At 46.9% G+C, this 12,541-nt stretch overlaps 1 protein-coding gene across 1 annotated transcript in view; it reads left to right on the forward strand.

Moving 5' to 3' along the window:
• Positions 1 to 12,541, forward strand: part of RHBDL3 (rhomboid like 3) — a 156,081-nt gene that overhangs the window by 106,220 nt on the left and 37,320 nt on the right. Inside the window, exons 4-5 of the mRNA XM_030208407.1 lie at positions 4,293 to 4,517; positions 11,327 to 11,475. Of these exons, the coding sequence (XP_030064267.1) occupies positions 4,293 to 4,517; positions 11,327 to 11,475 (374 nt within the window). The remainder of the gene's footprint in view (positions 1 to 4,292; positions 4,518 to 11,326; positions 11,476 to 12,541) is intronic.

Consider the following 12,541-nt stretch of genomic DNA (forward strand, 5'->3'; position numbering starts at 1 on the left):
TTGATTGTATAGAATGTTTGTGTTTGGGAAGCTCGCCAGGTGCCCTTGGCCTGGATTGGCCGCTGTCGTGGATAGGATGCTGGGCTCGATGGACCCTTGGTCTTTTCCCAGTGTGGCATTACTTATGTACTTATGTCCTCTACTTGGCTCACTTTTATTACATAGAGCAGTGATTTAACCTATTGTGATGTCATAGTGGCTCATTCCACCAATAAGAGCCAACCTCATATTAGTGATGTCACAATGGCCTGATTGTATAGAATGTTTGTACGTTTGGGAAGCTCGCCAGGTGCCCTTGGCCTGGATTGGCTGCTGTCGTGGACAGGATGCTGGGCTCGATGGACCCTTGGTCTTTTCCCAGTGTGGCATTACTTATGTACTTATGTCCTCTACTTGGCTCACTTTTATTACATAGAGCAGTGATTTAACCTATTGTGATGTCATAGTGGCTCATTCCACCAATAAGAGCCAACCTCATTAGTGATGTCACAATGGCTTGATTGTATAGAATGTTTGTACGTTTGGGAAGCTCGCCAGGTGCCCTTGGCCTGGATTGGCCGCTGTCGTGGACAGGATGCTGGGCTCGTTGGACCCTTGGTCTTTTCCCAGTGTGGCATTACTTATGTACTTATGTCTTCTACTTGGCTCACTTTTATTACATAGAGCAGTGATTTAACCTATTGTGATGTCATAGTGGCTCATTCCACCAATAAGAGCCAACCTCATATTAGTGATGTCACAATGGCCTGATTGTATAGAATGTTTGTACGTTTGGGAAGCTCGCCAGGTGCCCTTGGCCTGGATTGGCCGCTGTCGTGGACAGGATGCTGGGCTCGATGGACCCTTGGTTTTTTCCCAGTGTGGCATTACTTATGTACTTTAGTGTCCCAGGGTAAGTGGATGAATAACACCCAGAAACTAGCCTCAGATTTGTAGAAAAATAGACTTTTTGTCATTTCAGAGTTTATTTTGTCATGTACCTGTACCTGAATCTAACTTACCTTGAGTTAAAACTAAAGAAGGCATGAGGCAAATACAAATCATAAAACTGATAATGCCCCGTGGCTGAGAGGCAGGGATGTGGATGATCCAGGTTTGGGGGGGGGGGGGGGGGGAGAAAGGGGAACATCTACTCACTGTTCTGAGCACCTTTGTGCTGGGTTCTAGAGGGTTCCGCGGTCTGTGTTCCTGTCATTGCAGTGTTGTGTTAGAGGAGGGGGATTTAAAATTTGCCCGAGAGTGAAAATGTCGGATGGTTACGAACCACAGACCACAGCTCCTTCTTAGTTCCAGATATGCATGCACCCCCGAGTTTGGCCACTAGGTGCCATCATTGTGCAATGGCCCAAGCTGTCCCTCCTCCAGGGGCTGTGAATGTTACCCTATAGCACTCCCAACTTCTGCTAGCTCAAGGAGTGAAAACCCAGACTCGGATCAATCCCAGATCTGGCACTGCCTCTTTCCTAAGATCCAGTAATAGAAACAAACAGTTTGTCTTTCTGCTGTAGCAGCAGTAACGTTCACGCTCCCTTTACCTCTTTAGTAATTACCAACTGCAGTCTGACGGTGATGAAGCACAAAACCTGTGAGCACTTTTACTAGGCAATTCTGACAGTGAAGAAGCAGTCTAATTATCTTTTAACTTAAGAGTTTGTCAGCCATTGACCAGTGTTTCAGCATTCTCCCTTAAAGAAATCCTGTGCTACACACAGATAAGGTCCATGTCTTAATCATAATTCTAGTAAGCATCAATTTGTGAAAAGGAATGGACTCCGTTCGGCTGGAAGAACACTGTTTGCCTTTCAGACCCTTGGCAGGTTGATTTCTTTATGCAAGATTTGTGAAATGACCTAAGTTTTTGGAGAATTATCAGTGTACTCTTGGGTTGTATAAAATCTACCAGTTCTTTCAACTACTTAGGAAAATGCAGTTTGTACACTTAAGAGGTTTGATGGTTACTAAAAATGCATGAACCCCCTGATTTTATAAATGTCACTGAAAATTACGTAAGGAAATTTAGGCATGATCCCAATTTGTGTGTTCAATTTAATTGAATAACCAGCCAATTATTGCCAATAATTGGCTTTTTAACAAGCAGTTATTGACACTAATTACATTTAATTGGGTGATATGTGCCTAAACTTTATGGAAAGGGGACGGTCATGGGCATTTCAGGGTGGAATGGATGCGGAGTTTTCAGTTACGCACATCAGGGGCGTAGCCAGACTTCTGTCTGAGGGGGGTCCAGAGCCCGAGATGAAGGGCACATTTTAGCCCCCCCCCCCCCCGGTGCCACCGACCCCCCCGCCATTGCCAACCCCGCCGCCGCCACCAACTTCCCCCCCTGCCGATGACCCTCTCGACCCCCCCTCCTGCCGTCAACCCGCCGTCGCCTACTTTTGCTGGCGGGGGACCCCAAACCCCGCCAGCCGAGGCCCTCTTCTTGTCGCGTGCAGGACGTCAGACTCACAGAACGAAGCCTTGCAGATTAGCTGATCTGCAAGGCTTCGTTCTTTGAGTCTGATGTCAACGTGCAGGACGTCAGAAACAGAAGGAAGCCTTTTGCGAGAAGAAGAGGACCTCGGCTGACGGGGGTTGGGATCCCCCGCCAGCAAAGGCAGGCGACGGCGGGTTGGTGGCAGGAGGGGGGGGGGGTCGAGAGGGTCGTCGGCAGGGGGGTCCAGGGCCAAATCTACAGCAGCCCAGACCCCCCCTGGCCTCACATAGCTACGCCACTGATGCACATCATTACGAGGGAATAAAGGCCCTCAGCGTGTAAATTTAGGTGTGGGCATTTGCACCATGTTTTTGTTGGCGCAAATGTTGGTCCCTAAATTTAGCAAAGAAAACCACCCCAAAGGAGTGGAGGTACACTGGTTCCTACGTAAAAGGTTGCAGACGCAAGAAGTAGGAAAGGTAGGCTGTTCTAAAAACCGGAGGAGACGTTTATAAAGAAACGATTCTCTGTTGCAAGCGAAGTGACAACGACTCTTATGGTGTATGGCTGATTGTGTAAAGTCGATAGTTTGTATAAACGTCCACTGAAGCTATTGCTACACTACGGTGCTCTTCTCTGTTCTGACAGTGGAAGTTTATACTTTATATGAAAGGTTTTTTGTAACAAACTATCGACTTGCAACAGAGATTTGTTTCTTTATAGACGTCTCCTCCGGTTTTTAGAAGAGCCTACCTTTCCTACTTCTTGCTTCTGGTGCCTAAATTTACGCAGAACAATGTCGCTTACACCTTATTCTGTAAATCGCATCTAACTTTAGGCATGGCTCATAGAATAATGCTTAAGCGGGTTTTTTCCGGCGCTGATTTTGTAGGCACCGAATATAGATTTTATCCCTAAAGCAGTTTACAATAACCTAATGTAAAACAATAATAACAACAAAAAGATTAAAAAAAACATTATCTTAATAATAGCAATCCAGAATAAAAATATTACAATAAAAACTAACCAGGAACAGCACTGCACAAAGCTATAACCAATATATATTGATTAATAACCCAAATCTAAAACGTCAACTCGGTCATTCAAGAAAAGGTGAGATTGGAACCTTGGATTCACGGGTCTGGGCTTCAACTACTAAAAGTTCTTGGAGGATATAAAACAATGTGGTTATTGGCATAGAGTGGAGGAGTGGCCTAGTGGTTAGAGCACCGGTCTTCAAATCCAGAGGTGGCCAGTTCAAATCCCACTGGTGCTCCTTGTGATCTTGGGCAAGTCACTTAACCCTCCATTGCCTCAGGTACAAACTTAGATTGTGAACCCTCCTGGGAAAGACAAATACCCAGTGTACCTGAATGAAACTCACCTTGAGCTACTACTGAAAAAGGTGTGAGCACAATCTAAATATATGGAATGTTGCTACTATTAGGATTCTACATGGAATGTTGCCACATTTTGAGAGTCTGGAATGTTGCTACTATTTGAGATTCTAGATGGAATGTTGCTAGTGGAGGAGTGGCCTAGTGGTTAGAGCACCAGTCTTGCAATCCAGAGGTGGCCAGTTCAAATCCCACTGCTGCTCCTTGTTTATCTTGGGCAAGTCACCTAACTCTCCATTGCCTCAGGTACAAACTTAGATTGTGAGTCCTCCTGGGACAGAGAAGGTAACTCACCTTGAGCTACTACTGAAAAAGGTGTGAGCAAAATCTAAATAAATAAATATTAGATTGGGTAATGCTATCCACTGACTCCCAAGTTTCTGATTTTAACCCCCCCATGTCTGCTGTGATTACATTTAGTATTCTTTCTTTATGCATTTATCTGTTCTTTCCTTCAGATGAGTAATAAAAGATCTAACAGTTTCCGACGAGCCATCCTTCAGGGGAACCGGAGGCTGAGCAGTAAAGCCCTGCTTCAGGAGACAGGTCTTAGTCTCTCTCAGCGACTGATCCGACACATTGCCTATGAGACGCTGCCGCGGGAGACGGACCGGAAATGGTACTATGACAGTTACACTGGCTGCCCTCCGCCTTGGTTCATGATTGCGGTTACTGTTCTCGAGGTACTTCTGCTGCTGTGTCTGTTACCAGGTTCCTTGGAATGTTGCCTTACAATATCTGCGAGGGTAGTAGATCCCTTTATGTATCTCCTCAGTTCCCCTTATGGTATGCCATGCTGGCACTGGAACTCTCCCTGGCTAAGACTAAATCATCTTGCACCTTTGCATCAGCCAAGGTCTAACACATCACTCCTAGTGTTCCTTCTAAGCTGAGCAGGAGTCCTCCATCTACATTCCTGCCAGTAGGGGGTGCTATATCAGGATCACATTTTCAGTGCTTGGGTGCATAGGGAGAGGAATGACCAGTAGGAAAAAGGAGGTGATGATGCCCCTGTACAAGACTCTGGTGAGACCTAATTTAGAATATTGCAAACAAGTCTGGAGACCCACCTTCAAAAAGATATAAACAGAATGGAGTCGGTCCACAGGGCGGCTACTAAAATGGTTAGTATTCTTTGTCATAAGGCATATGGGCTCAGACTTAAAGATCTCCATATGTATAATTTGGAAGAAAGGCAGGAGAGGGGAGATATTATAGAGATGTTTAAATACCTCCATGGTATAAATTCACATTGAAAGTAAGCTCTGGAATGAGGGGGCATAGGATGAAGGTGAAAGGAGATAGACTTAGAAGTAACCTGAGAAAATATTTCTTAATGGAAAGGGTGGGTGAATTTGTGGAATGGCCTCTCGCTGAAGGAGATAGAAATGAAAATTGTAACTGAATTCAAGAAAGCTTGGGACAGGTACATAGGATCTCTAGGGGAGAGAGGAATGGTTGGCATAGATGGGCAAATTGGCAGTGGCGTTCCTAGGGGCGCTGACACCTGGGGTGGATTGCCGATGTGCAGCGCCCCCCTGGAACAGCACGACCTCCCCCGGCGAAAGAACGCCCCCGGGTGCACGCCGCTGGGGGGGGGGGGTGCCGCGCGCCTGTCGGCTCTTCGTTTTCATGCTCCCTCTGCCCCGGAACAGGAAGTAACCTGTTCCGGGGCAGAGGGAGCATGAAAACAAAGAGCCGACAGGCGTGCGGCACCCCCCCAGCGGCGTGCACCCGGGGCGGACCGCCCCCACCGCCCCCCCCCCCTTGGTATGCCACTGCAGATTGGATAGACCATATGGCCTTCATCTGCGTTCATTTTTCTCAGTTTTTTTCCTGTGTTTCTGTAAATTTAAGAGCTCAAACTTTTTTGAATATTGGGCCCTAATTATATATAGATATGATTGAAAGAGAAGAGTGGAACAAAGCATACATTTTTGACCTATGTGATTTCAGACTACTTTTTTGATATACATTTGTGGTTTGATTAGGTGGTATTGCATATTTTGTGCATTTTATGGTGTCTTTTGAAGATAGATATATACAGCTATTTTGACCAGGCGTTGTAATATTCAGCTGGAAATCTGTCTTCTCCAGTTGCTCTTTCACACTCCGTCCCCTCCCCCAGAGGTGTACATTCCAGTGGCATAGCCAAGGGTGGGCCTGGATGGGCCCAGGCAAAACCACTTTGGGCTCAGGCCCACCCAGTAGCAGCACACCTATGACGTGGCTGGTAGGGATTCCCAAGCCCCACCAGCTGAAAACTCCCAACATCCGTCCCTCCTGCATACCTTGTAAATAGCAGATCTTCGCCTGCAGCAACTGATACATACTGCTCGCACCGGCCCCACAGCCTACCCTCTGATGTATTCCTGCCTATGTGGAAACAGGAAGTTGCATCAGAGGGAAGGCTGTGGGGCCAACATGAGCAGTGTGTATTAGTTGCTGCTCGCTGATGGTGAAAATCTGCTATTTAAAAGGTATGCGGGGGAGGGGGAATGTTTGAGAGATTATATGGCATGCAGGTGAGAGAGGGAGAGACCAAATCACTTGTGGGACAAGGTGGAGTTCTTCTGCCCACCCATCTTGGGCCCAGGCCCACCCAAAATTGAGTGTCTGGCTATGCCCCTGGTACATTCACCTTTGCTATTCCTGCTGGGGTGATGCCCTTCTGACAGCTTTTTAAGTTTAGCTTTCTCCAAGTACTTGTTAATCTGGGGAGCGTCACGGCATTCCCATGAAACCCTTATCGGACTTCAGAGGGGTCTCCCCGTCTCCTGTTATTCTCTCACTAGCCTTTGAGCCCGTAAAAACAGGCTATTATAGGAAGGGGGGGTTGAAAGGGCCGCCCCCGCCGCCGAGTTCACCGCTGCCCCTCCTCCTCCAAATTCGTGCCCCCCCCCCCCGAGCCATCACCACCCACCTTCCACCCGGCCAGGCCCTCGCTTCGCTATTGAAACAGCGAGGGTCCGGGAACGCAGCACTGAGCTCTGCTGAGCTGCCGACGTCGGCCTTCCTTCTTCTTCTCTGCCTGTCCCGCCCTCGTATGACATAACGTCGTCGAGGGCGGGACAGAGGCAGAGAAGAAGGAAGGGCGATGTCAGCAGCTCAGCAGAGCTCAGTGCTGCGTTCCCGCACCCTCGCTGTTTCAATAGTGGAGCGAGGGCCCGACCGGGTAGAAGGTGGGTGGCAGCGGCGACTCGGGTGGGGGGAGCGTTAGACGGCGGTGTCCCTTCCTCGGAAATGCGCAGTACAGACCCTCTCTGTTCTGCCCCCCGTCATCACGTATTGACACGGGGGCGGGGCAGAGGTCTCTACTGCGCATTTGCGAGTGAGTACGACACTCGCCTTTTATATATATTGACTAGCCTTTCCTTTCCTCTGCAGTTGCTAAACCAACCATTTTCCCATTCTGTATTATACTCTAAAAAGCTCTGCTTTGTGAGGTGCATAAGATCTATTTCCACCAAGTCAATTATTTTTAATTATGTTTACCTCTCACAACACTGTACTATAGTTAGTGAATTTGTGCACTTTCTGCTTGTATTTAATTCCCTATAGAGCTCTTGTGGTAACCAATCTTCCTCTACTTCCCAAAGGGTCTCTGTCCTTCTGCTCTCTTGGTCATTAATGCTCAGGCACTAGGCTCGTTCCTCCTAAATCACATCTAAGATGTTACATCCTTGTAACAACTTAATGTTGGCTCCTCACAACTCAGTCTCCAGGGGTAACCATTACCAAGATCATTGTGTGATGTAATGTTATTTATTTATTTGTTGTATTTGTATAATCAGAGATATCCTTTTTCATCCTGTAAACAATATAGGAGATACAGTCAATTCATTCTAGAGTAGGAATTGCTTTTCTAAAAAAAAAAAAAAATCCTCTGGTTCTTTCTGCACATCAACATAATTAAGTAAGTAAGTACATAAGTAATGCCACACTGGGAAAAGACCAAGGGTCCATCGAGCCCAGCATCCTGTCCACGACAGCGGCCAATCCAGGCCAAGGGCACCTGGCGAGCTTCCCAAACGTACAAACATTCTATACAATCAAGCCATTGTGACATCACTAATGAGGTTGGCTCTTATTGGTGGAATGAGCCACTATGACATCACAATAGGTTAAATCACTGCTCTATGTAATAAAAGTGAGCCAAGTAGAGGACATAAGTACATAAGTAATGCCACACTGGGAAAAGACCAAGGGTCCATCGAGCCCAGCATCCTGTCCACGACAGCGGCCAATCCAGGCCAAGGGCACCTGGCGAGCTTCCCAAACGTACAAACATTCTATACAATCAAGCCATTGTGACATCACTAATGAGGTTGGCTCTTATTGGTGGAATGAGCCACTATGACATCACAATAGGTTAAATCACTGCTCTATGTAATAAAAGTGAGCCAAGTAGAGGACATAAGTACATAAGTAATGCCACACTGGGAAAAGACCAAGGGTCCATCGAGCCCAGCATCCTGTCCAATTGCATTGCTTGCCTCAACTCTTACCTCCCCCCCCCCACCCCCCTAGGCTTTTAGGTCCCTCATCCCATCCTATTTTCTATATCTGTAGTGTGATTCATGTCCCTCCCACCCAGTTGTAACCCTTTGGCCAGTTTACCAAACTCCAACATCACTCTATGGAAAAAAAATCCCTTTGAATCCCTTTGGGACATATATATTTAGTGCTGAGATTTGTCCTGGTCCACTTTGATGGCCTATAATTTTAGTGTACATTTCCTTTTAACAGGACCGTTGATGCCAACCAAATTACTGAAATTATTTTAAGTGATATTAGTGTCTACTGTACTCTACCCTCTTCCACTGCCACCCAGCCAGACCACCCTCATCCTCCATCAACTCAACCAGCATATCCAACCAACAACCCCTCTCCCACACACACACGCAGAGGTAATATTCCTCTGTGCTCTCCCCAGAGCAAAAATACGCCTTCCTGTTCACATACTGCTCTCTCACACTCTCGGTTCACTCTTACATGCTCTCCCCCCACCCCAGTGTTCTCAACATTGACAAAAGCCCTGGATGACCATACTGTTCCGTGAGGGATCTGCGAGCCAGTGTAGCATTACCCCTTAAAGAAGTTTAAAACCTTCCAGCTATGGGTAAACAACCCACAAACAGGCTGCAATTAAATTTTCAGGCCTTGTTTACTTCATGAGTCTCAAAATATCGAGAGAACACACTCCCAGTGAAAGGCAAATTGCTTCTCAGTCAATCACAGCAACAGAAATAAAAATGAGTCGGGCCGAAATCACTGCAGTGAATCCCTGGAGGACATAACAGTTAGCTCTCTAGTGGGAGATGCTTGGAAAATCCCTTTGTTCATCTCTTCTGGAGGGTAGACCATCTTCCTGTGCTGCTGAGATGTTTTTCCAGGTGCTGATCCTTTATCTGCTTAGGCTCGTGTTCAAAATAGCCTGTTTCCAAGCCTCTTTCTACTGGATGACCATTGCATTGCTTGGCGACCAGGGACTGAAGGCCTCAGAGTGTTCGGGGTTTGCTGTTGTCACTGTGGTCCTGTCTTTTTGATGTTTCCTATCATGTGGAGTGAAGCATAGTCAGCATCATTTTACACTCTTCTAAAAAAAAACTTTTGCGGCCTCAGGGCTATTAAGAAATGTTCTAACACCATTTTCAAGAACTACCACCTTGAAGTAATTACTCTGCACAAACAAAGTCTTCCTATATCACCAGCTGTTTCCTCCTCCGTTTCAGTGCTCAAGTCTGGGAAGATCTAGACTTTGTGGGGTTCAAAGGTAATCCTGCCAACTTTTCTGTTTTATTGCATATTCCACCTTCTCGTATCTCAGCAGCTTATTATAAAAGCTCTCACTACAGGAGCTTTTTAACTCTACATCATGGCTGTCCTTTGAGACAGGTGAGTTTGGTCTTAAAGATTTTACCCGTCTTTCTTTGGAGATATTGAACAGGTACACACAGAGCCGTAGCGAGGGGAGCTGACACCCGGGGCGGGTCGCCGCTGCGCACCCCCCCCCCCGGGTGCAGCACGGCGCACCCTCCTCCTGCTGGAGCGCACCCCCCCCCAAAGCGCATACCTGCGGCGAGGGACGGGCAGGAGGGCCGATCCGCCCCGACTGCACGTTGCTGGGGTGTGTCGGCTCCGCGCTGGTGCACTGCTCTGCCTCTGTTCCGGGGCAGAGAGGGCAGTGCACCAGCACGGAGCCGACACCCCCCAGCGGCGTGCACCTGGGGCGGACCGCCCCCTGCCCCCCTTCCTACGCCACTGGGTACACATTAGAAACCACTCACAACCTAACCCTGACCCCTGAGGCAGGCGTTGTTTCAAGCCGAAACAAGGCCCGTGTCGGGTCACTTATCAATAAATCACTCCTGTTGTCTCAGTCTTGAAGGCCCAGTGTTGCTTTTTTTTTTGTCTGTGGCCATGGAGTAACCCCAGGTGGGTGGCTAGGCATTTCGTGACAAGGGGGGAACAAGTGTTCCTCTTACACTTGTCTCCAGACTAGTGTGCTGTGTTTTCAACTTGAAAACATGAATATATTTTCCGCAAACAAAAATAAACAAGGTGATAACCCAATAAAAAGCCATGCCTGGCTTTGGGGAGCGGTACCCCCTTCTTTAGCTGAAAGCACACTGAAGAAATAGAGGTAGAGGGTGCTGTTGCCTGAGTATATAAATTGGATTACATTGTAGTGGGGGCATAAAGAGGTAGAGGGGGAAGCAAATTGGAGGATGTTGCCTCTGTTACTTTTTTTATCATTTTGTAACACTCTTCCCTCCCCCCGACTCCCACCTCTTTCCCCCTCATAGCACCATTGTACCATAATGGACAGCAAAATCAAAGCTCGTAATGGACACTATATATTTATGACCTTCCGTCTTCTCGACCCCCTCTATCTGAAACACAGGTACCTTTACTCGACCACAATATCACCTTGTATTTTTTTCTTTACCGGACTTGGCGCACGCCTTCACGGTATTATGTAAGCCAAATTGAGCCTGCAAATAGGTGGGAAAATGTGTGATACAAATGTAACAAATAAAAAAATCCTATGATTCACCTGTATGCATTCACCTAGAGAAGAAACCATCAAGAAGTGTATTACATTAATTAGCCCAATGGAAAGAGACTTTTTTGTGTTTGGGAGTGGAGGAGTAGCCTAGTGGTTAGGGTTTGGGAAACTGGGTTCAATTCCCACTGCAACTCCTTCTGACTCTGGGCAAGTCGACTTAACCCTCCATTGCCCCAGGTACAAAATAAGTACTTGTATGCAATATGTAAACCGCTTTGATTGTGACCACAGAAAGGCAGTATATTAAATCCCACCCCCTTTCCCTTTATTTCCATGAGAATGCACACAGAACATTACTTCAATGAAAGCAGGGCGTCAGGAAAGGAACTTTGAATGGACCCCTTTATCGCCACTGTTTCAGTGAACTGGGATTTTTCAGCCCTGGGGTCTGAGGCTCATCAGTCCCTCTCTTCTCCTCAGGTTGCCTTCTTTGTTTATTATGGATTGGTACTGGACCGGTTTGTACTTCAGGTCACCCATCCTTTGTATCTGAAGAACTCCCTGATTTACCACCCACAGCTGCGTGCTCAAGCCTGGAGGTACCTAAGCTACGTATTCATGCATGCCGGGTGAGTAGCCAGTGGTTGAATACCAACCCAATGAGATTTGTGCAGGTCGCTGGGTTTGCTTGCCCTTAAGTCAGGGGTGGGCCACAACCCAATCGAGGTTTTGAGATTTCCACAATAAATATGCTTGAGATCTATTCGCATACAATGGAAGTAGTACTTGCAGATTAATCTTGTGCATATTCATTGTGGAAATCTGGAAAACCCAACTGGGGTGTGGCCCTTGAGGACCATGGTTGACCACCCCTGTCTTAAGCCATAGATTAAAAAAAAAAAAGACTTCCCTAATGTTTCCACATTTAAAAACAAAATTATTTTCATATTTAATGAGAAGCTTTATACTCAAACGTCCCTAACCCACCCTCTCCAAAGGAAATCATATGACGAGCCACCCTCCAGTGAACTATCTACTACTACTACTTATTTCTATAGCGCTACTAGACGTACGCAGCGCTGTACACTTGAACATGAAGAGACAGTCCCTGCTCGACAGAGCTTACAATCTAATTAGGCCAGACAAACAGGACAAACAAGAGATAAGGGAATATTAAAGTGAGGATGATAAAATAAGGGTTCTGAACAAGTGAACAAGGGTTAGGAGTTAAAAGTAGCATCAAAAAGGTGGGCTTTTAGCTTAGATTTGAAGACGGCCAGAGATGGAGCTTGACGTACCGGCTCAGGAAGTCTATTCCAGGCATAAGGTGCAGCAAGGAGTATCTCAGGAGTATCCCCCCTCACATACTGGAATGCACTCTCAGAAAGGTTTTGTCTAACTTAGTAGTTCCCAAACCTGGTCCTGGAGGCACCCCAGCCAGTCAGGTTTTCAGGACATCCACAATGACTATTCATGAGAGAGGTCTGCATGCACTGCCTCCTCTGCCTCTCATGAATATTCACTGTGGATATCTCGAAAACCTGACTGGCTTGGGTGCCTCCAGGACCAGGTTTGGGAACCACAAAGCTCTCTCTAATACAGGAAGCAGGTGAAAGTTAGGCTGTTCTCCCAAGCCTTTGATGCAAGAAGCAACTGACTAGTTAGTTACACACACAAGGACTAACACCAACTGCA

The sequence above is a fragment of the Microcaecilia unicolor genome, chromosome 6, assembly GCF_901765095.1.
Source record: "Microcaecilia unicolor chromosome 6, aMicUni1.1, whole genome shotgun sequence".
Classification (NCBI taxonomy): Eukaryota; Metazoa; Chordata; class Amphibia; order Gymnophiona; family Siphonopidae; genus Microcaecilia; species Microcaecilia unicolor.